General features: G+C 40.0%; 1 protein-coding gene across 11 annotated transcripts in view; it reads right to left on the bottom strand.

Moving 5' to 3' along the window:
- NEK11 (NIMA related kinase 11) overlaps positions 1-27,473 on the bottom strand; it is a 237,473-nt gene that overhangs the window by 92,785 nt on the left and 117,215 nt on the right. For all 11 annotated transcript variants that reach the window (XM_041734124.1, XM_041734125.1, XM_041734130.1 and 8 more), the window contains one exon: positions 1,803-1,963. In XM_041734124.1, the coding sequence (XP_041590058.1) occupies positions 1,803-1,963 (161 nt within the window). The remainder of the gene's footprint in view (positions 1-1,802; positions 1,964-27,473) is intronic.

Here is a 27,473-nt window from a genome sequence, read left to right as displayed (position 1 = left end):
GGCTAGTCTTGTACACAGGCATTTTGATTTCCAACCCTGTGTTCCTACAAGTATACTGAAGATGGGACTTCCAAAGTGGCTAGCAAAGTTCTATTTCCTGACCTGAGTGGCATTTGCTGTATATTTTATTCATGTGGTTTTCTGAATCAGTTTTAATCCATTAAAAAATAAAAAAGTAATAATCCTAGTAGGTCAAATTTTGCCACTTGATGCTTTGGGCAAAATGGATGTGTTTTTGCAACCATAGGCACAGAATAATGGTTCTGTAGTATTGTAGTTGTCTATGGGGTGCCTGGCTGGCTTAGTCAGAAGAGCATGGTGTGATTCTCAGTCTCAGGGTTGTTAATTTGAGCCCCATGTTGGGTATAGAAATTACTTAAATAAATAAAACTTTAAAAATATTTGTCTCAGTTATTTAGAACAGTAACAGAGAAGGAAATGGAAATTATATTTTTAATGTGTCGTAGGAGGTGCTGTTGTTCATCCAAGTCCATTGGAAAATGGGGAAATGGTATAAGGAGAGCATTTTTATTTTGACATGCTGAATCACTCTCTGCCTTGACTGTATTTTTCTCAACATTTATTTGCTCTCTCTTCGTGTATTTGTCTCTTCATTTCTTTCTCCTTTTCTCTCATCATTTTTGCTTCTTAGTCTCATATCCATACCCTTCTAGTTCCCTTCTCCTTGCCTCTCTCTCCTTTTCTTTTTTTTTTTTTTTTTTAAGCAGGCTCCATGCACTGGGAGCCTGATGTGGGATTCGATCCCGGGTCTCCAGGATCGCGCCCTGGGCCAAAGGCAAGCGCCAAACCACTGCGCCACCCAGGGATCCCCCTTTTCTTTTTTCTCTCTCTCTTTTTCTTATACAGAACCTGAGAACATATATTATCAGTTTTATTTATTGACTCTTATGATGTATTGTTTAGTCTTCATTAAAAATTGACTAGATTGTATACAAACTTCAATTAGTCCTCCTGAATTAAGTTTCCATTGACACAGGTACCCCTTGATTGACTTGTATTTTCCCAGCTTAATGGTTCCCAGTTAATTAAAAAGCTTTTTGTAACTTTAGAAAGTTTAGGACTGGAAAGGTTACCATGTTATGGCCTACAAAGAAAATTAAGTTTATGAGCATAAATTGCCCAAAGTAATCTGCTTTCTCCTTACATACCTCTTGCTTTTCTCCTCTCCTATAGCCACCCAACAGAGAAATCACATGCCAGGACTGTTTCTTAGACTATGACCCAGACAGGGTTTGGTCTTGCTATTGTTAAAGATATCTATAGCAAGGACATACATTCATAGACTCCAGCACTATGTAAGGATGGACCCACAAGGGCTGAGAGTGGCTGGAAAGATCATCTCCTAAGCCCAGGATCCCTGGGCCTCATCCCCAGAACTAATTTGTGCACTAGGACATGACTCAAAAAGCTGATTACCAGGCAGAAAAGTATATTTTTTAAAATCCCCTTCTCTCTCCTAAAGAGACACTGGAATTCTTTATTTAACAACTGTATATAGGATGCTCCTCAGTGTAGTATGGACCATCTTCCCACTTGGATAAGTACTGGGTATTCCAGTCCTTCCCTCATCAACATGGTCCACACCAGAATCTCAGAACTCCACGGGGCCCTGCCTACCGCTGGACCTTGGAAATAAAGACCCATCACATGGAGCCTTTATAAGAAACCCTAGTCCCGCACTTCCCACTTCAAGTTCTAAGACTTCCCTGACTTTCTGGGAAGTCACAGGCAAATCAGGACCTCGGACAGTTCCACTACATCTGCTGGGGAGCGGCATCTACCTGTTGGAATATTCTGTGAGCAGGCTGGGGTCCCTCGTCCTTGACCTCTTTCTCCGGTGCTGAGAACATTATTTCTTTTTCCTCCTCCTCACTTTCTTCAGAACAGGAATCAAAAGCATCAGCATAATACTCTTCAGCCACAAGCGGGTCTTCTGGGATCTCTGAAATAAAGAATAGACAACAATCAGGCCCTCCTAGTCACTAAAATTATAATATGTCTAGGATCCCCCACATTTTCCCAGAGATAAATATTATGTTTGCACTGACAAAGCTTTCATGGAGTGTAGACCTGAATTTTAGCTTCCTCAAAGTATCTGGTTGACTGTAATAAATACCCAGCAAAATTAAACCAGTAGAGGAAAGAAGGGATGACTCTACTTGCAACCATATTTTGAAAGTGTAAGAATAAAACCATGAAACAAGAAGAAATGATCTCCTTTCAAGTCTTTACATTCAGAGGCATGAATCCTTATTATAAATGAGGGGATTTAGGAGCAAGAGCTGGATGAGATGCGTTGGCTGCAGGACCCTATTACACACCCACATAAAACTTTAGCAGAGGTAGTTGGACTGGAACTCTGTCAGCACTTTTTCTGGCTGTTTCTTTTTTAAAGAAAATATTAGTGGTGAGACCAGGCAAGATGGATAGGCTATATAGCAATGGCATTTGGGCAAGCTGAGGAAAACCTTATGGTTCTTTTCTAACAGGCTATGAAGGCTTTTGAGATGGAGTTCACTCTAGGACCCTGTTTACATCTATATGGAGCATTTATTTTTTTAAAAAAGGAAAGAAACCCACTTAAGTTGATGCCAATAAGTGGCTACCTAAGTTATTTGATACAATGTTATTACTAACTAAAAATATAATTGGTGTTTATAATGGTTTTCAACCAAGAAAGGCCAAGTATGGATCAGAAAAAAACAAACAAACATAGTGATATCAACCTCAATTTATTAATGAAGGCTTAAAATAGGGAAATACCCTAGTGGAGAGGAGTGAATTACAAAGTGACAACCCTCTACATTAAAAACATGAGCTTTGCACCATACTCTGATTTATAAGCAAAAATAATTCTTCTAAATTATAACAAACAGCACTACTTTATATCCCACTATTGCCACTCTGTATTTTTGGGGAGCAAATACGGAACTGGGGGTCAGAGAAAACTAGGTTTGAATCTAAGCTCTGCCACCTTTTAGAGAACTGAGGCAAAGGATTTGAGTTTGCTGAGCTCCAATTTCTCCAGTAAAACTGGCATAAGGGTGACCTAGCAGGGTAGCTATGAAGATTCAGTAACAGGATTCTCATGAAAGCATTGTATATAGAGAAACTACAAAATGTTCACTCAATTTCCACATCTATAAAAATGGACTTTTTGTTAACTGATTCAAGAATCCTTTGGAAGTAAGATATTTAGTGGGCTACTTTAAAATTTTTGCTATCTATGGTTTCCCACAAAACACAAGAGGCAGTGCCATGGCATCAAAATTAGCTCAAAAGACAAAAACACCATATACTCAAAACTGCCTTAGGAAGGGGCATACTGTGCATTTTTGTAATTCTAACAAAGCCCATTTTCCCTTCAGATTTTCAGTTGAGCAGCAGATGAAATAGATTATTTGTATATAGGGGCCACATTTTGTAAAAATTTTTATTCAACTCACACTCAGAATGGCTCAAGGATCACAATGAGGGAAGTATATGAAAACTAACATCTACCAAGAACAGAATTCAAGTCTCTAGTTTTGTCCTCAAGTAGGTGCGTCTGCTCACTGAATGGAATGGTGGACAGGGCCTCATGACTTCCTGCCTCTTTTCCTCTCTCTCCCCTTCTCCTTGCATCTCTATGTCTCTTTCACAGATCTGTCCATTCTCTCCCCCTCTTCCCACTTCTTCCTATTTCCTCTTCCTCTCCTGAGCCTCTTTGTCTCATTTACTTATTCTCTATTTTTCCCTCTTTCCCTCTACCCCTCTACCCCTCTCCCTCCTCCTTTAGGCCAGAATATTTGCTTTCATATTTGACTGTGACACAGCAAGAAATATTATTTACATTGTTTCCCAGTACACAGAAATGTGCTTATATTTGTGTATGAATACAAATATATTTATAGTTGAAATGAAAGTTTCATGCATCAAGATTTACCCATACTAAATATGACACCTTCTGGTCTTTCACATTCGATTCAATTTTTTTTACATTGCTAGTTGCAACTTGTTAAACTGATTTCTCAACACATAATTTGAAAAACACTGGTTGAGAATGCTGGCTTTGGAATCCAAAAGACCTGCATTTAAATCGAAGCTCTAATATCAGTTCTTAAACTTCCTGCACTTCAGTTTTCTCATCTATAAAATGGAGATAATGGTAACCATATCTTAGAACTATTGTAAACATTAATTAGTATAATGGAAGCAAAGCACTGTGTACATGGTAGGTAGGCATCAAAGAGATGTCGGTTATTAACATGTGACATAAATCTCTGTATGTTTTGCCTGTAATGCACAACACCAGGAAGAAATATATTAGATAATCACAAATATATACCAAGTATAATTATATATATATACACACACACACACACACACACATGAAAAAAATAGAATCACTTCTCAAAATCCATACTGTACCCATCTCAAATGGGCAAGAAGGCAGTGGGCCAAATCATACGGATAAATCGTTCTCTTGATAAATACCAAGCCCCCCCTCCCATAACATGGCTCCTTATGCACAGTCTCAGTCTCAGAGGAATGATTCCCTCTCTTACCAAGGATCCCTTCTCAGGAGGGAGAGGAAGGGAAGAAATGGTCATGGGAAAGTGCCATCGTACCACTTATAGCTACGTCATAAGACAAACCAGGTTGAATCCACCTCTAGTGTTTCTTAAACAAGCACCACTGTCTTGGTGCAGCTCAGAAGAGAGTCCATTTTCAAAAGGAAAAGTCAAAAGAAACATAAGCCTGCTCAAACTGTGTTCATCAAGCTATGTGTTTTCTGTACGTGGGCCCAATTTGAAGCCTTGTTAGGCTAAGGCTCATTTCTCCTGTCATTGAGGGAAAATGGTCTGTGATAAATAGCTTTAATTTCCTCACACCCTGAAGTCAGCCTCATAACGGATGCACTGGCGTGGCATTCCAGATCTCTACTAGGCTGGGTGGGCAGCGACAGCGTGTTTATGAAGGAATCCAATTATGGCTGCCTCAGCTTGGGTGCAGTTGTTGCAGATCCATGACACAGAAAAAGAGAAGCAATCATTCTGTTTCACGAAAAGCATGCTGTTGGCCAGACCCTTCAATTAAGACCTTAATAGGGGCCCCTGGGTGGCTCAGTGGGTTGAGTGACTGACTCTTGGTTTCAGCTCAGGTCATGATCTCAGAGTAGTGAGACCAAGCCCTGAGTCAGTGTCCACGCTCAGCATGGAGTCTGCCTGAGATTCTCTCCCATCCCCTCTGCTTCTCCCCCTGCTAGTGCTCTCCTTCTCCCTCCTGATCTGTCTCTCAAATAAATAAATAAAATCATTAAAAATAAAAGAGACCCTGATAAATGCCTTCCTTTAAGACTTAAGTGAGCATCAGGACCACTTGCAGGGCTTGTTATAAAACAGAGCACTTGGCCTCACCCAGTTGGTGGGTGATTCAGCAGTGAGGACTGAAAATGTACATTTCAAATAACTTGCCAGGGGATGCTAGCGCTACTGGCCTGGAGCCACAATATCCAAACCACTGCTCTAGGATGTGACTAGTTCAAATAAAAGTATTATCATGTAGTATTACATAGATGCACTCTAATAAAATACCTAAGAATAGAATATCTCTACATCTTTCAACCTTATATGTTATACACCCAAAACATGAAGAAATAAGCTTTACTTGAGAAGAATTCAAACTTCTCTTGTTTGCCAATGGCAAACAAGATGTGTGCCATTAGTTTCTCAACTACTCATGATTTCTGGGAGTCTTAGAGCACTATTCCCATTTTACTGTTGGGGAAGAACAAACCTATGAGTGAGCATTCCTAATTACAGCTCTTTATACTTTGCAAAGTCACATTCATACCCATTATTCCATTTAATCATTGCAACAGTTATTCAGGTTAGATCAGGACATTTTAATCTCATTTTTCAGGTAATGAAAATGAGGTTCAGACAGGCTAATTATCAACTGAAAGTCAATAGCTGTATGTAGGGTGGACACTTGATTAGAACACAAATAACCTGAATCCTATCTTTTTCCCATTGAATGGTGCTGTTTCATGGTTAGCTAGGAATTTTCATCTTTGCTAGTAAAACTACATCATGGGTTGGGACCCCTGAGTGGCTCAGTGGTTGAGTGTCTGCCTTCGGCTCAGGGCGTGATCCTGGAGTCCCAGGATCGAGTCCCACATCAGGCTCCCTGCAGGGAGCCTGCTTCTCCTCCCTCTGCTTATGTCTCTGGCTCTCTGTCTCTCGTGAATAAATAAATAAAATATTTAAACAAAACAAAACAACATGTCATGGATAAAAGTCATGATTGTCTTTCCCCACCACTCTGAAAGGTGTTGAACAACAAGGGATAGACTTCTGACTGATGAGATGGGAAAATTGAAGCTTCGTCATCATGGTGAACTATCTGAAAGGGGCTGGAAATAGTGAATGCCAGGGGCCCTTGCTCAGACTCAGCCTAACTGTCACTATCTTCAACCTCAGATGTGCTTGAACTGCAGTGTTCCTCAGGACTCCCCTGGAGGCCTGTTCAAACAGATTCCTATGCCCGTGTTTCAGAGGTAAGTGGTATAAGGTGGGGCCCTGATAGTCTACAGGATGCTGCTGCCAGTTTGGCAACACACTTTAACAACTACCGTTCTACCTCCTAGGACCCTCAAGGAGAAAGTGACATACAAGAGCAACTGTTTAATGAGAAATTTCCTGATACTTTGCCTATTATTGCAACAGTTCTTCAAACTTCTGCAATGGTCGAGAAAACGCATTATTTTTTTTCTAAAAAAGAGGCAATAAAACAAGAACTTTGCCTAAAATCAAAACCAAGTTTCCTTTAAAGGAACATAGCTATGTAGCAGGAATAGCTCAACCTCAGGTGCCTACTACTATCCTGAATGATTCTAACCATCAGTATGTTATGAGCAGATGCATGTCATGAGCTTAGCACAATTGTTTTCAAAGGGTGGTCCCCAGAAGAGCAGTAAGAACATCACCTGGGATCCTACTAGAAAAGCAAATTCTCAGGGACGCCTGTGTGGCTCAGCGGTTGAGCATCTGCTTTCAGCTCAGGGCATGAATTTTGGGATTGAGTTTGGGATTGAGTCCTGCATTGAGCTCCCCGCAGGGAGCCTGCTTCTCCCTCTGCCTATGTCTCTGCCCCTCTCTCTCTCTCTCTCTCTCTCTCTCTGTGTGTGTGTGTCTCATGAATAAATAAATATTTTAGAAAGAAAGAAAGAAGAAAGAAAGAAAGAAAGAAAGAAAGAAAGAAAGAAAGAAAGAAAGAAAGAAAGAAAGAAAGAGAAAGAAAAGCAAATTCTTAGGCCTGTCAGACTTATCGAATCAGAAACTGGGGTGAGGGTCCAGCAATCTGCATTGCAGCAAGCCCTGCAGGGGGATCCTGATATACGCCTAAGTAAAGAACCACAAATTTAGCTCAATGACTGGAACTTACTGTCCACTCAAATAAAAGTAGCTTCTACTGATATCCCCAGTTGATAAACTCTTAGGAGGCAGGAGCCAAACCTGTTCCCTATGGTTTCTTCAACTCATGGCTTAAAGCAGATACTCCAAACTTATTGTCAAATAAACAAATGCCTACATGTCTAAGAGATAAGGACTTTCGAATTACCACATAGTATTTCATGGAAAGAATTTCCTAATCTGTATTTTGGGGAGGGGCAGGAGAAGGGGGAAAGGAAATATAAAGATTTTTTTTTCTCTAAGACCCTTCTTTCTCTCCTCTCTCTCACAGACTTTGAACTTATATCTCCGATGGAATCATAACTTGGAATAGTAACCAATGTCTTCACCATACTAACATCTCCAGCTGTATCTGAGTCAGAGTACCCAGCGTGCGATGGCACTCCCTAGTAGACTGTGGCTTTCTCCAGGGGCCCAGACTGTGCTCCAGCTGCAAGCCTCTCTTCGCACATCTAATAATACTGTCAGAACTGGTGACCAAGTGACTTATGATTTGGGAAATCCAACAGATTCACTCACACTTTTCTGCCTCTTCTCTAGGAAGTCAACAATATCCACAAGATATTTTTTAAAATGCTTCTCCCTATGCCTGTTATCTCCTCGTAAAGAGAGGAAGCTCTCTATGTCACCTGTGGCCGGGCTTGCTGGGAGTGTGTAGGGGACCTTGTGGCAGGCAGCTGCCCAGAGATGCCCTTCTTTATTTTTCCTTTCTTTCCTAGTTTTCTGAAGTGGGCAATGGCTTTATTATGAGCCAGAAAATATTGAACAAAGGCTATAATAAGAACAAACTGATCTATTGTTAGATCTTTATGTGGCCTCTAAAGACCATGTTCTCCCATTATAAATTGGAAGCAGCAGTGCTCAGAATGACAATAGTTATTATTACACTGACAAGGCAGTTCTCAGAATTTCTTATTTTCCTAAAAATGGCACTTGTGGGTGTGAAAAAGATTGCCTTAATCCATTTTTTAATGAAAACATTTTAAATAAAGACATCATCTCATATGTAGGAGAAACCTGTGATTAATATGCTACAACATTCCCAGAACTACTGGGTGAGAGAATGTCTTGAGAAGGCACTCAGATACAGACACTGTCAATGCTGAGCTGCCTCAGTTTCCCCAGGAGCTCTGTCTTATGTAAGGTGGGGACAGATTGGGATAAAAAACACAGAATGAAATACAAGTTAACTGGTTATGTCTGCTGCTTCTGAGAAAGGCTGCCTCCCACCAGGATAAAAAGTAGAGATTAAGAAGATAAACTGTGGGGTCAGACTGAGGTTCAAATCTGGCATCTGTTATTGGCTATGTGACCTTGGGTAACCCATGTCACTTCTCTGGTCAGTTTTCTAATTTGTAAGTGGGTGTAAATGAGTACTACTGATGTGCCACCCAAACCTCCTTACCAGACACATATTGGCACACACATTCTCCAGCTGCTGTGCATGTTGGCTGCTGTGTTAGTCTTCTTGGGCTGCCACAACAAAATGCCACAGACTGGGAGGCTTAAACAATGAATATGCATTTTCTCATAGTTCTGGAGGCTAGAAGTCTGAGATCAAGGTATTAGCAGGTTTGGTTTCTCCTTGGCTTGCAGATGGTTGACCCTCTCTCTGTGCACTGGTCCTCCTGGTGATAGTATCCTAATCTCTTCTTACAAAGACACCAGCCAGAAAGGATTAGGGTGCATGCTAATTTTAAGATAATCACCTCCTTAAAGGCCCTATCTCCAAAGAGTCACATTATGAGGTACTGGGGGTTAGAGTTCAACATATGCATTTTAGGGGAATATAATTCAGCTCATAACAATGGCTAATAAGGCACAAATGTCCCCTTCTCCAGACAACTGCTCTCAGATTAAAGAATTTCCTTATCAAAGAGGTTATGTGCTGTCTCTGCCTGGGAGTGCAGCCCTGGCCAATGACTAAATGACTTAAGGTGGAGCCAGCTCCTGGTATCAGTCCTGCTCCAAAGCTTGCTGTGGGAAGCTTTGTGGCTCCAAAGCCAAGCTCCCGGAAGCTATCAGGCTCCTTCCGCTGCTGCCCTGTCTAGACATACCCTTCACCCCAACGCTAGGGCTCTCCCTCAATAAAACACATACACCAGAATAACTATCTGAGGCTCTCCATATATAAAGGAGCCCAACCGAAGACTTGGGGGTGTTATAATAATGATACATTAACTCTTGGCTATGACATACAATCTTACAAAAGATAAGTGATGCTATGCAATTAAGTAAATACCACTTAAAGGAAAACAGGTGCCAGCAAGGTCGCATTCTTTTATATTATACATTTAATCCTCAAGTCTTTCTAGAAAACAATAGAGCCCACACCTCTGGAGACTGCTAAACTGAGTCATTTGTCAGATATCAATTATATCTCAGACAGCTAAATTTTTTATCTCTTGAGGTTTAATCTACTTGCTCTGCTCAGAGTTTTCTTCAATGCTCTATCTAGCATAGTGTCCAGAACACAGTAAGTGCTTAATAAATGCCCAGCACTATTCCCTGAGCAGGTAGAAAAATATTAGTTTTCTTCATATTACCCGTACAAAATGCAAGCATCTATCATTCCAATTTTAGCAAGTGTGCTGCTGAAGCAAGCACCCAATTGTAAGTTTTTAGAAAAATACCTGACAAGAGTGCAGGGGAAGAAAATACGGTCCCTTCTGCCAGAGACAAGAGGAGGTCTTTGACCTTATTCCACAGAAGAGGTAGGGAAGGAGGGTGGGAGGGGTCAGGGCCGGCAAGCTGCTGGAAAGGCACGTGCTCTGTGAGATGCTAAACTCATCAGACACTTAGCATAGTAGGTGGAGAAGCTACACAGTTGAGGTCTGAATCAGTAAGTGCCAGGGGAAGCCACCAGCCACAGTACCTGAGACAGAGGTGGAGGGAGCCTGCACAGCAATTACCAAGACAGCTCTGGACAAGCTTCAGTTGAGCCAAGCTTCCAGAATCTTGGGCCAGGGCCTCTAAACCGATGTCTGGGTTACATTTATTGGTTTGTAAAAGAAGCATTTATGCATGAAGGGCCAATAGCAGAGCGAGGGCAAACTCCTCAGGCAGAGGCAACCTGTCTTTCAGGAAGACAGCTGGACTCCACCAAGTAGATAAATACCATCGCTGAGACCCAAGGCTTCCATGCTCCCGGAAGCTAATAAAGGTACTCCCTCTGTCTGTCACCCCTGGACATACCTTCCCCTGCACCGTTAGAAGAAAAGAAATTCTCTGTTTTGGCAAAGGCATTTTGTCAATTTCTAAACTTCAACATACATTGGATTTTATTTGTCCTTTTCAATTTTTAAAAGCCATCTCTCCCCGCACTGTGAACCATGAAACGGTTTTTCATGATTATGCAGTGAGTCATCAGCTGGGCCTAGTTCTCAGGGTGTCCTAGTTCCCATCAGCAGCTATTAAGATCTCTCGTGGGAGCTCAGGAGTCATGGAGGGGGACGGGTCCACTAGGAGGGCAGCAATCATTATTTTCCATGGTGAGTCATTTTATGGAGACCATGGGCTCCAGCTGGAAGTCCTGGAGTGGCTCTTACTCCACATTCCAAATGCTGCTGCATCTCTATTTCATTACAAACAGCCCCCTTCTGGGCCTGTGGGAAGCAAGTGTAATTTCAATCACCATAACATTTAGTGGGGCTGGAGGCTTAGAGCAGCATATTTGCTAGAGAACATTTTGAACCAATGTTCAGTCCAGGGAAGGATATGGACACCCCTCAGTGAAATGAACACACTGGGGTGGCCCCAGTGGTGCAGCAGTTTAGTGCCGCCTGTGGCCCAGGGCGTGATCCTGGAGACCCAGGATCGAGTCCCACGTTGGGCTCCCTGCATGGAGCCCACTTCTCCTTGTGCCTGTGTCTCTGCCTTTCTCTCTCTCTCTCTCTCTCTCTCTCTGGGTCTCTATGAATAAATAAATAAAATCTTAAAAAAAAAAAAAAAAAGAAATGAACACACTGACACTCCAAGGCAGAAATGAACACTCCAGATATCTCTTAACACTCAACTCTTGCAATCACCTCCAATCTTACACCAGCTACTACAAGTCCTGTCTAAAGCACTTACTACTATGTCACTCTTCCCCCTAGCAGGGCTCCTCCACTGCTAATGAAACGGAATATGAAATCTTCAGCTTGGCAGTCAAAGCCTTCCATTACCTGGATGCACCTCTCTTTCCCAGACCAGCCTCCTCATAGCAATGAATCTGGTAGCTCTCAGTTAAACATGTGCCAAAGGGGATTCTGACTGGGTGGCCCTGGGTTGGGTCCAACACTTTTATTTTTCTGATACTTTCCAGATGGTTCTCATATGTGCCTTTAGATCAGGACCTTGGCTTTTATAACCTGGACTTAACATTTTTCCTCTGAACTCACATTTGTTTTCTAACTTCATTCCTTTAAAGAACTCCCCTTCTAGAATTGCCTTGTCCAATATGGTAGCCACCAGGCACATGTGGTTATTTAAATCAAAATTAATTACAATGAAAAAAAAAGACAAATTCAGTTCCTCAGTCGCACTGGACCTCAAGCACTTGGAAGACATCTGTGGTAAGAATATTTCCATCATCGCTGAAAGTCCTACCAGACAGTTCTGTTCTAGAGTGTCCTCCTTTGCATGTTTAGCTGTGTTGGATTGTAGCTTCCAGTTTGGATTTGGCTAGATTTCTTTGAAGCCCTGGGATGTGAGTCACTTCACTGCTCTGACCCTCTGTTCCTCCCGTGGCCAGCACACCCTCCACAGCCACGAGGCCCCAGAAGGTTTTCCAATCCTCATAGCCCTGGACCTAGCAGGTGGAGGCAGTGACCTGATCCACCCTAGCCCTGGGCCTCCTCTGCATGTTCCCAGAGCCACTTCAAAGGACCTATCAAATCAAACCTTCTCATCTACAAGATGCCTTTTCCACTTTCTTTTACATAGTGCCTACAGGTAGAGCTTTTCTGTTTTTCAGTTTTTATTTAAATTCCAGTTAGTTAACCAGCAGTGTAGTATTAGCTTCAGGTATAAGACATAGTGATTCAACACTTCCATATGTCACCCAGTGACAAGTAGAGCTTTAATAGATATTCATCTCCTACCCTTCATCCCAGAGAAAGGCAGCTCATGATCCTCCTAAATCCCCACAGTAGACAATGTCTTTCATCACATAGGTCCACTTTATTAATCATATCACTAACTCTAAGGGGAATTAAATCTCAATTACAAACAATACATTTATAGTCTTCAGGGGTGGGTGGCAGTTGCTTGGTTTTATATCTTTTTGATGTTTTATTCTCTCACGCAATAAGCTATAGGTTAGTACTAGTACTGTGACCTATCCAAAATAAAGCCTCAAAACTAAGGCTAAAATTAGCCACGTTGATTAGCTTAGCCTGCAGCATCACACATGAGGCTATGAAAAAATTTTCTTAGCCAAAATGCATATTCATGACCCTTTCTGTAAGGAGGGCTAAATTAAGTACAGTACAGTGCCTTTATATATATATATATATATATATATATATATATATATATATATAGGACAGCAGGTTCTGCTCTAAGTTTTTCTTCTAGTGACATCTATTTGATCAAGCGCACAAAAGGCTCCCCTCCCCCCCCCCCACACACACATGACAGAAATAAGCTCAATGATCCACTTGGAAATAGGTCTTCCTCATGCTCTGAAGTCTGTGCTTTTATTCCGCATGTCAAGGTGATTCTCCCTTAGGCAAACCTGTAAGATTCCTCTGAACTTGTTTTTCTGGTTTGGAGAGCAAAAGGCAAAATAAGTAGGTAAAGTTTGTCTTTTCTCCACCAGATGCAGAGAAATAATACAAGCTGGAGAACCCTCTCTCTCACGGGAAAATACAGGGAGCCTGAACTAGATGGTTTCAGGCTGTTCCTGCTCTAAGGCTTGCAAATGTACAACAAGTAGTAACGGACTAAATCAGCTTGCATATGAATCATCTGGGAAACTGGATGAAATATGAATTCTGACTAGCAGATCTGAAGTGGGGCCTGAGAGTCTGCATTTCTGACATGCTCGGAGTGACAGAGACGCTGCTTGTCCACGAACCACACTTTGAGTAGCAAGGGATTCGACTACTGTTTTCTGCTCCTAGCCACCAAGTATTTGTCAAGAAGTGAGATTACAATAAGATTTTCACAAAGCTAAAGAATTTAAAGTGCTATCAAAAGGAAGCCTCTGCCACCTTCTTATTTTCCTTTGGCTGTACCTCCTCATTAACAGAGGCTCCGTTGCGGAATGCATTTAGCAATTTGTTTGTTGGCAGAAACAACACCTTGTGAGCCAAAAAGGATTTCCTCTCCAATGGAATCTTGAAGTTATAATTTCTCTTTTCCACCTCTATTCTCCTGGAAAATGTTTGCTTCCCATTGGCAGCACCCCACAGTTAAGTGGCCAGCTGGAGGCACTCAGGAAACTGCCAGAAGATGCTTGCTGGCACGGATGTGCTTAGCTCACCAGTGTGAACAGGAAAACTGAATATGGCAAGATGGGTCAATGATCACAAAAACACGAGGGAACTCTACTGTACTGATACTGTGGGCATGGCATTCATTTCAATGTTTTAGTTAAAGGAAGTGCATCCTATACACATCAGTTTAGGCACATTTTTTGTGGTCCAATTCAGGAAGTTTCTATTGCAATGCTGCATTTCCTGGGTGACCTGCCCTTTCTTGACCTGGCTACTTCCTGTGGATTGAGATGTGGTCTTAGAGAGCAAGGTAAACCCACGTTTAAAAGGAACTGTTTCATGGTCTAGACAAGCTTCCATTTACATATCCTCCAAATAGTAAGTAATAATGATTATTTATCTTTGTATGACTCTTCACGATTAAAATGCTTTCAAATATTTTTTCTCAGTTAAGGCTTCCTCACAACATGGTATGAGATGGGTGGGTGGTGTTATCCCCCCATGTTGCAGACAAGGAACATAACATTTGGAGCTACTTGACATTTTTAAGTTAATTTGAAAGTGGCAGGCCCTAAACCATGTCTTCTGATTCCAAATTTAGTGTTCATTTGTATTAAATCATGCTGACTACATAATTCTGTTTGGCCATTCTTTAAAGGTAGGCACTCAATTTGGTCACATACTCACAATGCAACAATATTTGCAAAAGGTGACTTTTTAAATTCATGACAGCCTCTACGTCTTAACCATATGCCAGGTCCTTCTCTTCTTCTCAACCACTATCTCTACCACATGCATACTACTAAATACCACAGAGCACTTTCAAATAATGTCTAGAGCCATAACTGGAGGTTAAATGTAATTTTGTACATAGGAAGTCACTAGAAAGAGCCGTTCAACAAAAAATACTGTGTTAGTTATCTATTGCTGCATAATAAAGTACTCCCCAGACTATATAAACATTTATTATCTCACACATTTTCTGTGAGTCAGAAATCCAGGAATGGTTCAGGTGGGAGGTTCTGGTTCAGGGATCATCATGAGGTTTTGGCCAAGAAGTCATCTGGTACTATAGACATCTGAAGGCTTGATAGGAACTGAAAGATCCAATTCTAAGCTCACTTATGTGATGTGGCTCCTGGCAGGAGACCTTAGTTCCTTGAACACAGCCTTGAACTTAGGGGAGCTTAAGTGTCCTCACAATATAGTAGCTGGCTTCCCTCAGAGGGAATGATCCAAAAGAGCAAGGTGGAAGCTGCAATATCTTTTGTACCTACCCTTGGGAGACACACTTTTCAATTTCCATACTATCCAGCTGGTTACACAGATCAGTCCTATTCAGTTTGGGAGTGGACCATGCAGGGGCATGAATACCAGGAGGCAAGAATCATCGTGGGGCATATTGGAGGCTGGCCACAAAAAAACATTACCTAGAAGTTTAACTTTTCTTTCTTTCTTTCTTTCTTTCTTTCTTTCTTTCTTTCTTTTTTTTTTTTTTAGGAAAATATTCATTTTATCAGCATGTATAAATAACTGGGTTGTTATATTGAGGTTACATAATGAATCATGACAGACTTTACACTACAACTCTCTCCCAATATCCAAGTTAGTGATATCTCAACCCTTAAAGGATTGTAAAGTGAAAAACATATATGTAATAAAATTTGGTTCATAATTAGGATAAACAGGAATTTGAATAGTCAGATCCTAATGAAATTTCACATTGTTCCCCAAGTGGTCAAAATTATATTTAGGGGAAGTAAGTATGTAATTATTTTTAGCATCACATCATATTGCTTGAATTCTAAGTATTCACAAAACTCATGGGGAGAAAAATACAAGACTAAGATGCACCATAACCTACATTAAGGTGAGCATGAACTGATTAGACAGAGAAATATCCAGAATGTGGAACTCCAATTGGGGAGCATTTAATGGGATCTATGTTACAGTTCTCTGAAGAAACAGAACCAATAGGATATGAGAGAGAGAGAGAGAGAGAGAAACAGAGACAGAGAGACAAATTATTTTAAGTAATTTGCTCTCATAATTGTAGTAGGAGTCTGGCAAGTCCAAAATCTGTAGGGCAGGAGAGCAGGTTGGAGGCCTAGGTAAGAGTTAGAGTCCAAAGGCAATATGGAGGCAGAATCCTTCTTCCTGAGGGGGATCTCAGCTTCTTCTTCCTGAGGGGGATCTCAGTCTTTTCTCCTAAGATCTTCAACTGATTGGATGAGGCCTACCCATGATATACTAAGTAATCTGATTTACTCAAAGTCCACTCATTGAAATGTTAATCACATCTAAAAAAAATACCTCCACACAACATCTAGACTGGTGTTGGAGCAAACACTGGTGTATCACAGTCTAGCCAAGTAGACTTATAAAATTAACCATCATAAGATCTAAAAGGAATAGGGGGATCCCTGGGTGGCTCAGTGGTTGAGTGTCTGTCTTTGGCTCAGGGCATGATCCCGGAATCTGGGATTGAGTCCCACATCGGGCTCCCTGTAGGGAACCTGCTTCTCCCTCTGCCCATGTCTCTGCCTCTCTCCTCTCTCTCTCTCTCTCTCTCTCTCTCTCTCTCTCTTTCTCTGTATTTCTCATGAATAAATAAATAAATCTTAAAAAAAAAAAAAAAGATCTAACATGAATATTCTTTCCCAACTTGGATTCTGACAGAGAATATGAATGAAGTTGGCAAAGAGAACTCAGACCTCTCACTCAGGTTGCAAAAGTCCCAAACAGTAGAATTCCAGGACTGAGCACCATCTCAACACTTAAATGTTAACTTGGGGACCAGTTACTTAACAAATGGAAACTAGAATCTACTGTCAGAATCTACTGCCTACCTTGAAAAGCTCTTGGGCTCTAAGTATTCATGGTAAACTCTACAGAGGTCTGGTAGAGTTCTCTTTACAGTCATTTTCAGAAAATCCTGTCATCTTCATTTTGTTTGGAGTTTTCAAACTCTCTGGTAAGTCTGACTGGCTATTTGGGTCATAATACTGATGCCCACCATGAATGACACCAGGGAAACAGGCCACCCTACAGAATGGGATCTGTACAAGGCTTCTAACTGAAAAGTGTGGGTACCCAGTGTCGTGCCATGACCACAGAATAACTATCTGCACAAAAAGCTCAGGGGTTTATTAAAATTATTTTCTTTATCAATTACAGATGTAGTGATTCAAATGGGGGTCCTGTGACAGAAACAGCAGACTAATAAAACCATTAAAATGAATTTAAAAAATTAATTCAGGAAAAACTGATGAGGAAAAACTCCACTAGATCTTTTTAAAATGTATTTTTAAATTAAATTAAATAATAATTTGGAGCCCAACACAGGACTTGAACTCATGACCATGAGATCAAGACCTAAGCCCATATCAAGAGTCAGATCTAAAACAAGCCACCCAGGCACACCTCCCTCCTGCCCTACTAGATCTCTTTTAACAGTCAAGAACTACTTCCAACTTAAAAAAAGAAAAGAAAAAAAAACTAGTTGTCATAGGTTGACTTCCCTAGAAGCAGATTCTGAGATAAGGACCTTCATCAGAATTATTTGTTAGGAAACACTGGTAGAGGGTGAGGAAATGGGACAGGGAGCAGGAGGCCATGCAAGCAGCTAGTATCAAGCAGAGTCCCATAAGGGGCAACCTTGGCTTAATCCCACAGAGCTCTAGGAACAGTTAGTGGAGGCATTTGAGCATTTGTTCTCTAGCACACATTAGTCACTTTTAAAAGGCTGCCTTGGGGAATTTTTAGGAGGTAGGTAAGAGTAAGGAGTAAATCCCCAGGTATTTGTGGCTCTCTTTGTGTACTGAAAAGGCAGCCTCTGAGAGTTTAAGAGCAGCCCCCCCCCACCCCCCACCAAAAGAGACACAGGTAGGAGATGAGCACAAGAAAATGGTAAAGGGATGGAAGGGGGTATAGACAGAACACTGACCACCACTGTTATATGAGGGAAACATTTCTCTGACACTTGCTTCCTATTCAGAGTTCGTTTGCCTTATGGTGGGTTCTCCAATTAGACACCCTCCTGTCATGTGCGTCCTCTAAAAACAAGGAATGGAATCCCAGTGCTTACCTGTTCTATCTGAAAGTGCCTGAGGCATTTAACCTGACCAACATCTCCAAACACTTCTTGGTTCTCAACATTTTGGACCAACACTTTCACCTCTTAGTTACCATTTACATTTTTAATTTGATCACCCAACTGTGACTTTGTCTTACCCAACCCAAATTCCAAAACCAAATGAAATTTTAGATTTGCCTTGCACCCAGCCTACCCAAGCCCATTGGCTTGCTGCATAGAGCTTAGTTCCTTAAGGATAGTCAATCTCCCCCAACCCTAGCTCCATTTGGGCTCTTGATCGGGACTGAGCCCTTTAGGTACTATTGAATTGTTTGGCCATGGTGTTTACGGAATTCTCCTCTAGAGTTGATAATATTCCCAAGAAATCAGCACCCACGATGGAGAAGAAAAAAATCTTTAAAGCACAAGTTCCAGTGCCCTCTCCTGTTAATATCTAGCTCCTTCCCTCAGAGCATGTATGTTTTTACACTCTGTGATTGTTCTCATCCAACACATAACTGAAAAGCCCAGGGCAGGCCTACTGATTTGCATCAAATTCTTTTCACAAACAGCAATAATGCTAAGTCATCCCACTAGAAAATTAATTTTGCGCTATTTAATAACTAAGAAGAAATGGATGTGCTGTATATTTGCATGGTAACAGTATTAAAAGTGTTTGTTTCAGTGAAGCTAAAGCCAAGTTTCAATAAAGGAAAGGAGAACATCTAGCAAAGCAAATTTCAGTTCAAATTTACATTTTCCAGTGTTGTTAGCACATCTACCAAAGTTCCTGGAATCCAAAGACAATAGGCAGAAAATGACTTAGACTAAGGGTCTGCAAACTGGGGCCTGTTGGCCAAGTCTGGGATGCCTGCTTTTGTCAACGAAGTATTATTAGAACACAATCATAGCCCATACCATCTATGGCTGTTTTCTCTGTATAATGGCAAATTTGAGTGGCTGTGACAGAGATGGTATGGTCTGCAAAGTCTAAAATATTCACTCTTGACCATTTAAGAAAACTTATTTACCTCTGCTATAAAAATAAGCAGTTACTGGTCACTCCAGGTAAATATCATTCACAAACTGTGGAGCTAGGAGCAGCCTCTCCTTCTAGTCCAGGAGCCCATCAAGAGTCATCTCATTAGAGCTAAAGACATTTCTATTACTGTGGAAATTCCAAAGGATTTAGGAACTCTGTCTCATGAATCGGAGTCAAAGACCAAATAATAGAACAAAAGATGCTCATAGTACTCTTATCGCTTAGGAAATGACAAGGGTTTTGGAAGCTCTGTGCCAGAGACTGGGGGCAGAAAACAAAATAGCTGTTTTCTATTAATTTCACAGGATCTAATTTACATCTGCGGCTGAGGGAAGGATTTTCTGAGAACAGGACATTTAAATTGAGGCCTGAAGAATAAATTGGCATAGGCCAGGTACATAGTGAGATAAAATGATGTAATTTCCAGGAGAAACAGCATTTGCAAAGGATCTGAGGTGGGCAAGATGTGGGCACACTCAAGAAACAGAAAGGAAGCCAGTGTAGCTGACTACCAGGAGTAGAGGGGCCAATCATTCCAGTTTTCAGGAATGAGAAAGTCCCAGGCAACCTAGGATGACCAGTCAACCTAACAGGAGGATGGAGCATAACATTGGGTGAGGTTGGTGAAGCGAGGAGCAGGTAAGTAGGGGCCCTGTGGGCCTCGTGAAAGATTTTCTATTTTGTATGTGAAACACAAAGGAGAGCCACTGAAGAACTTTAAGCAAGCAATGACAATCTACATTCTTAAAATATCATTTTGGCAGCCATATATAGAATAAACTAGTTGGAGGTTAGAGATTAGCCAGAGGCAGGTGTAACACTTCAGGTGAGGTGGCTGATAGTTGCTTAGCCTTGGGCAACTGGTGTGTCCCATGAGTGGCCTGGGAATAGATTCTCAGAATCCATGTTATAGATGATACTTTGAGACTTGGAAAAGTTAGAGGACTTGTCTAATGTCATACAGCCAGTGGGAGAAGCCTGGACTCAGCCTCAGATATTATTCTGCATCTCTTGATTTCTCACTATACAATGCAGGTTTCTTTCTTGTATTTGCTATGTAAAAAAAAACAAGTTAAGAAGATACATCCGGGATGCCTGGGGTGCTCAGTGGTTGAGAGTCTGCCTTTCGGCTCAGGGTGTGATCCTGGAGTCCCAGGAGTTCCAGGTGTTCTGAGTTCTGCATGGGGCTCCCTGTGAGGAGCCTGCCTCTCCCTCTGCCTGTGTCTCTGCCTCTCTCTGTGTGTCTCTCATGAATAAATAAAATCTTAAGAAAAAAAGATATATCCAATTGCATGATCCTTGGTAAGATAAAAATCTCTAAGACAAACAAAAGGGGAAAATAGATTTTGCATTTTATAAACGGTAGTGGTTTCTCCTATTTAATCAATTGTAAAACTCCATTTAAAACACAAGCAAAATTCATAGTTAAAATGGTGTGATAATCATTAGTTTGATCATCAATCAAAATATTTAACAAGACAAATTTATAAAAACAAAACAATGCAAATTACTTAAGTATTGTATTCCTTCCCTCAATCAAATGAAAATGACTATTTTAAACAACAGGGAGGAAGAAAATTATTAGTGAGAAAATGTTATGCATTTCTGACTTTAGGAATAGGATCCTATTGAAAAGCCCCCAGAAAACTTACTAGGATAGAATAATCTTGACAATGGAAGAGGTATAATAAAGATATATAAGTTTGGGCCTGTCTGTGTTTTTGCTGTGTATTCTACTCAAAATTAGAAAACTAGAGTTGTGTTTATTCCATTAGTACATTGCATGCCTTTGTCAAATGAACCTAATTTTTCATAGGCCATTGGACTAAAAATAATTTCAGATCTTCCCAAGAGAAAATTAAACAAAATAGGAATATATTAATCTAAAACTGTAACATAGAGAAACAAGAATAGATACAGCTATATGTGTAATTTATCAGTGTTGACAGAGAACAATCTACCTGAAGGTATGCGCTGAAATCCTGTGCCTCCAGGGGAAAGAGCACTCTTTACTGTAACCATACCTCCCAGTATCTGAAACTTTTATTTCTGTAACAATAACAACTGAAAATCAACCTGCTCTAAAGCACTGATTGCATTTGCTGATGCCACAATTCTCCAAGGACTATTTTTCTGAAAAGTGAGAGCAATACAAAACAATTTATCAGACAATTTGCATCTGATTTGGGAATCCTTGGTGGTGAAAACTGCTATATCTAGCAAACGTTGGAGCCAAGTATTTGGGTGATTGATTCAGAAACTCCCAAGCTCTTTGGGGGTAAATCCATAAGTAAATGAATACATTTCACCGCACAATTATCCCCACAGGAGGCCCCTCAAACAATTTCAAGATCTTGCATCCACCTACTTAGCACATGAAAATGATGTCGATTAAAGCATAAAGTGTATCATCTCAGTAAGACTGCAGCTTTTATGACCATTACAATAACACTGGCAACATCATTTCTGCTTATTAATGATTTCACACCCATGAAATTCAAATAGAGTAGGTTTTCTACCTTAGAGCATCATATTCATGAAAGGAGATCCTACTGTTTCATTATCCTTTATGCCAGTTTATTAAAAATTGTTTAACAGGGCAGTGCAAATAGAGAAATTATTCATGATATACAGGAATACTTAATGCTGGCTTCCAGTGTCTCACTTCATGCCTAGAAGAACAGTTCTCAAAGAATGGTTCAGGGGCCCTGGGAGTCCCCAAGTCCCTTTCAGGGGAGTCTAAAATCTAAACTACTTCCATAACAGTACTAAGATCTTATTTGCCTTTTTTACTTGCATCCTCTCATGAGTGCAGAGTGGAGTTTTCCAGATACTACATGACATGTAATGTTACAATAAGTCTAAATGCAAAGCAGATATGAGAATCCAGCTGCCTTCTATTAAGCCAGTTACTTTTTAAAAATTGTAAAAATGTAAAACAATGCCACTCTTCTCAATATTTTTTTATTTTGGAAAACAATCAATTTTCATAATCTGCAACAACATGGATGAATCTTGATAACATTATGCTAAGTGAAGTAAACCAGTCACAGAAAGACAAATACTGCATGATTCACTCATATGAGGCATTTAAAATACTCAAATTCAAAAAATCAAAGAGTGGAATGGTGGTTGCCAAGGGCTGGAGGAAGGATGAAATGGGGGAGTTATTAATTAATGAGCATAAAGATTTAGCTAAGCAAGATAGGTCCTAGAGATCTGCTATATAACAATTTACCTATAATCAACAATACTATAGTACACTGAAAAATCTAAAAGAGTAGATTTCATTTTAATTGTTCTTAAAATTATATTTTAAAATTAAATTAAAGAGTAGCTGTCTTGACGAGGGACCCCTTAAGAGGAGTGCCCCAGGACCCACTTTACATCTACTTCAGCTTCAGCTCCTCTGCCAAGGTGACCTCTATGCATAGAACCCTGAGACCTCCTGGCTTGCACCCACTTCAGCTTTAGCTATCTTGCCAGGGTGCCCACTACATGGAGAATCCTGAGATGCCCCAGCCCACACCAGCCAGTTCCAGTAAGCCACTGAAAGTCACCAAATACACACAGTCAATATAGGGGACAACCATATACAAGACCATTTCTTCAAGTTTAGGAGTAGTTGTTCCACCTAATCCAGAGAAACAAATAGAAAGTTAAGCAAAAGGAGGAGTAAAAGGAATAGGCTCCAAAACAAAGGCCAAGATAAAACCTCAGGAAAAGAATGAAATGAAACACAGATAAGCAATATGCCTGATAAAAATTTTAAAGATCATAAAGATACTCACCAGGCTGGAGAAAACAATGGAAGAACTCAGTGAGACCTTCAGTAAAGAGACAGAAAATATACGGGACACCTGAGTGGCTCAGTGGTTGAGTGTCTGCCTTCAGCTCAGGACATGGTCCTGGGCAAATCCCACATTGGGGTCCCCTGGAGGAGCCTGCTTCTCTGTCTATGTCTCTGCTTCTCTCTGTATGTCTCTCATGAATAAATAAATAAAACCTTTTTTTAAAAAAGAAAACATAAAAAAGAACCAATCAGAGCTAAAAAATACAATAACTGAAATAAAAAACACACTAGAGGGAATAAACCCGTAGATTAGCAAAAATAGAAGGACATATCAGTGTTCTGGAAAATGGGGTAATGGAAAGCACCCAAGCTGAAAGCAAAAAGAGAAAAGAATGTAAAAATTAGAATAAGTTAGGGTATGTCTTGGGCAATATCAAGCAAACAAACATCCCATTAGAGGGGTCCCAAAAGAAGACAGAGTAAAAGAAATAGAAAACTTACTTGAAAACAATAATAGCTGAAAACTTCCCTAACCTAGGAAAGGAAATAGACATCAGGTTCAAGAAACACAGAGAGTTCCAAATAAGATGAACCCAAGAAGTCCACACTGTCACACATAACAATTGAAATGTCCATGGTTAAAGACAGATTTTAAAAGCAGAGAGAAGCAAAAGTTTCATCAGAGAAAACCCTATAAGGTTATCAGCTGATTTTTCAGCAGAAACTTGGCAGTCCAGTAGAGCATGGCATAATAAAAGTGCTGAAAGGAAAATACTTATGACCAAGAATATTCTTCCTGGCAAGGTTATCATTTAGATTTGAAGGAGAGATAAAGAGTTCCCCAGACCAAAAAAAAAAAAAAAAGTTAAAGAAGTTTATCATCACTACACCAGCCTTATAAGAACTGTTAAAGGGACTTGTTTTAAGTGGAAAAGGGCTATAATTAGACATGAGAAAATTATAAATAAAAATGTAAAATATGACAGCATACACATACAATGTGGAGGAGGGAGTAAAAACAGCTTGGGTTTTTTTTAGAATGCTTTTAAACTTAAATAACCATCAACTTAATATAGACTGCTATATACTTAGGATGTTATATATGAACCTCATGGTAACCACAAACCCAAAATTTTTATAATAGATACACAGAAATAAAGAGAATGAAAACCAAACATTACACTACAGAAACTCATCAATCACAAAAAAGAGAGCAAGAGAAGAAGAAAGGAAGAGAGAGGAACCACAAAAACAATCAGAGAACAAGTAACAAAATGGCAATAAGTACAAAACTATCAATAATTACTTTAAATGTAAATGGACTAAATGCTCCAATAAAAAAACACAGGGTGGTAGAATGGATAAAAAATAAGACCCAGGATCCCTGGGTGGTACAGTGGTTTGGCGCCTGCCTTTGGCCCAGGGTGCGATCCTGGAGACCCGGGATCGAATCCCACGTTGGGCTCCCGGTGCTTGGAGCCTGCTTTTCCCTCTGCCTATGTCTCTGCCTCTCTCTCTCTCTCTCTCTCTCTCTCTCTCTCTCTCTGTGACTATCATAAATAAATAAATAAAAAAAAAACAAGACCCATCCATACACTGCCTATAAGAGATGCATCTCAAACCTAAAGACACATACACACTGAAAGTGAAGGGATGGAAAAACATTTACCATACAAATGGTAATAAACAAAAAGCCAGAGGGTTGCAATTCTTACAACCAGCAAAACAAAAAACAAAGACTGCAACAAGGGACAAAAAAGGGCATTACATAATGATAAAGGGATCAATCCAACAAGAGGATATAACAATCGTAAATATCTATACACCCAACATTGGAGCATCTAAATACATAAAGCAAACATTAATGGACATAAAGAGAGAAATTGATGGTAACACAATAATAGTAAGGGGCTTTAACATCCCACATCTAGGCAGAAAATCAATAAGTAAAAAAGTGTCTTTAAATGACCCATTAGGTCAGATGGATATAATAGATATATATACAAGACATTCAATTAAAAGACAACAATACATATTCTTTTCAAGTGCAAATAGAACATTATCCAGAACAAATTACATGTTAGGCCACAAAACAAGTCTCAATAAATTTTTTAAAGTGAAATCATACCATGCATCTTTTCTTATCACAAGGGTATGAAATTAGAAATCAATCACAAAAAAAAAAAAAAACCTGCAACACACACAAGGACGTGGAGGCTAAGCAAGATGATACTAAATAACCAATGAATCAACAAAGAAATAAGAAATATATATGGAAGCAAATGAAAACAAAAATACATGGTGCAAAATCTTTGGGACATAGCAAATGCAGTTCTAAGAGGGAAATATATAGCAATGCAGGCCTACCTCAAAAACAAGAAAAAGCTCAAATAAGCAATCTAACCTTACACCTAGAGAGACTGAGCAGGGAGACTGACTTAGTGTTCACAGTGCTGGATCCCAAAACCCTGAGATTGTGACCTGAGACGAAACCAAGAGTTGGAACTTAACCAACTGAGCCACCCAGGCACCCCAGTAACTAATATCTTTTGTGGTAAAGAAACATTTATCTGAAGTTCAGCAATTACTCGATTTCAGTTTTTGATTTGTTAGTTTCAAGTAAAATTACATTTAATACCAGAAAAAAAATACCATGTTGCTCTTCTATTGCTGCTTTAACAAATTATGACCAAAGTAGTTTGGCCATAATAAACTAAACAAGTTTATTATCTTACAGTTTTAGAGGTTAATCCAAAATGGTCTGATCTGGGCTAAAATCAAGATATCAGCTGGCTGCATTCCTTCTGGAGGCTCTACAAGGCTTCTTTTTCTAGTTTCTAAGAGGCTGTTTGCAGTCCTTGGCTTATTGCACATACCTCCTGCCCCAGCTTTCTCCATTTTCTCTTTGTTTTTATTGATTTTTATTTTTAAAATGTTTTTGATTTAAATTCAATTTGCTAACATACAGTATAACACCCACTGCTCATCCCAAGTGCCCTCCTTAGTGCCCATCACCCAGTCATCCCAACCCCCTACCCTCTGCTTTCTCCATTTTTAAATCCAGCAATGTCAAGTCAAGTGCTAATACTCTTATCTCTCTGGTTTTCTCTCTTCTGCCCTCCTGGTTCTACATTTAAGGACCTTTCTAGTTATATTGAGCCTACTCACATAATCCAGGACCATCTTCCTATTTTAAAGTCATCAGATTAGCAACTTCAATTCCCTTTGCTATGTAAAGTAACATATTAAAAAATTCCAGGGATTGGGAGATAAATATCTTTGGGAGCCATTATCCTACCTATCACAAACATTCACAATATTGGTAAAAATATATCTTAAAAAAAAGTGTTAGGGACAGTTTTTTCAACAAATGGTACTAGAAAAATTCCTATTTGAAATAACCTCTTCATTCCTCTCTATTCTTCAGAACTATATCCATTTTTTCCCAAAATTATTGGCGATCACCTTAATGTAGACATACCCCTTATTTCCTCAGATTCTGTAATGTCCTGGTGTCGTTAATAACATGCTTTCCCAAGTGGCTGGCAGGATTCCTTGAATTTAGCAGATCCCCAGTAAATATTTGTAGATTTATATAATAACATAGAAATTCAATATAACCACAGGGCAGTATGTCCTCAAGAGTAGGAGAGACATGAAGTGTTAGGAGAGTTGAGGAGTGAGAAAAAAAACAGTAGTCTGGAGTGGCTGTGAAAGATCTGTAAGTTTTTTTTAACATCAACAGACATCAGCAATATAGTAATAAAGTAATTTCCATAATTATTAAACATTCCGGCAACTGTTCTGTTTTAAATATGTAATTTTATCTATTCCTCCTAACCATGCTGTGGCATACTTTTCATTTCCATCTTACAGATGAAGAAACTGAAGCACAAGGTTTAAGTAATTTGACCCAGTTATATAGTTAGTGATTGATAAATCCAGAATTCCAACCTTGACAGCCTGACTGTGTAACTTGGTCTCTTGATTACTAGCTAAAAATTGGATGAAAGAGTTCATGTTTCTAAGAGTAAGGGAAGCATATTCGTTTCCTATGGCTGATGTAACAAAGTACCACAAAGTTGGTGGCTGAAAACAACAAAAATTTATTTTTTTCCCAACACTGGAGGTCAAAAGTCTGAAATCGGGGTATCAGCAGGGTTGATCCCTTTCTGGAGGCTCCAAAGGAGCACCTGTTGTGTACATCTTTCCTACTTTCTGGTGGATGTTGGGAATCCTTGGTGCTCCTTGGCTCATAGATGCATCGCTACAATCTCTGCCTTTGTCCTCCCATAGTCTTCTCAGTGTATCTGTCTTGATTCTTCTTCAAAGGACTTGTCATTGGATTTAGGGCCCATCATAATCCAGAATAATCTTGTGTGATTATCCTTACCTTAATTACTATTTTTTTTTATCACTGTAGATAACATAAAATTTGGGGCACATAGCAACTGAAATAAATGGGTACTGTTTAGGTCACACAAGCACTGTGAAGATGGTAACATACAGCATGCCTCTACATGCCAGGCTGTAATTAAAAGATCGTTACCCAACAACACACTAGAGGCAACCCACACCAGCTGGCATCCCAGGCCAGCTCTTTCCTGGCCCAACTGTTGGGCCCTTGTCTCCTTGTGTAACCTCCTAACTCAGATTTTGGTAA

The sequence above is a fragment of the Vulpes lagopus genome, chromosome 19 (genome assembly GCF_018345385.1).
Source record: "Vulpes lagopus strain Blue_001 chromosome 19, ASM1834538v1, whole genome shotgun sequence".
In the NCBI taxonomy this organism is placed as follows: Eukaryota; Metazoa; Chordata; class Mammalia; order Carnivora; family Canidae; genus Vulpes; species Vulpes lagopus.
This window is presented reverse-complemented; position numbering and strand designations above follow the sequence as displayed.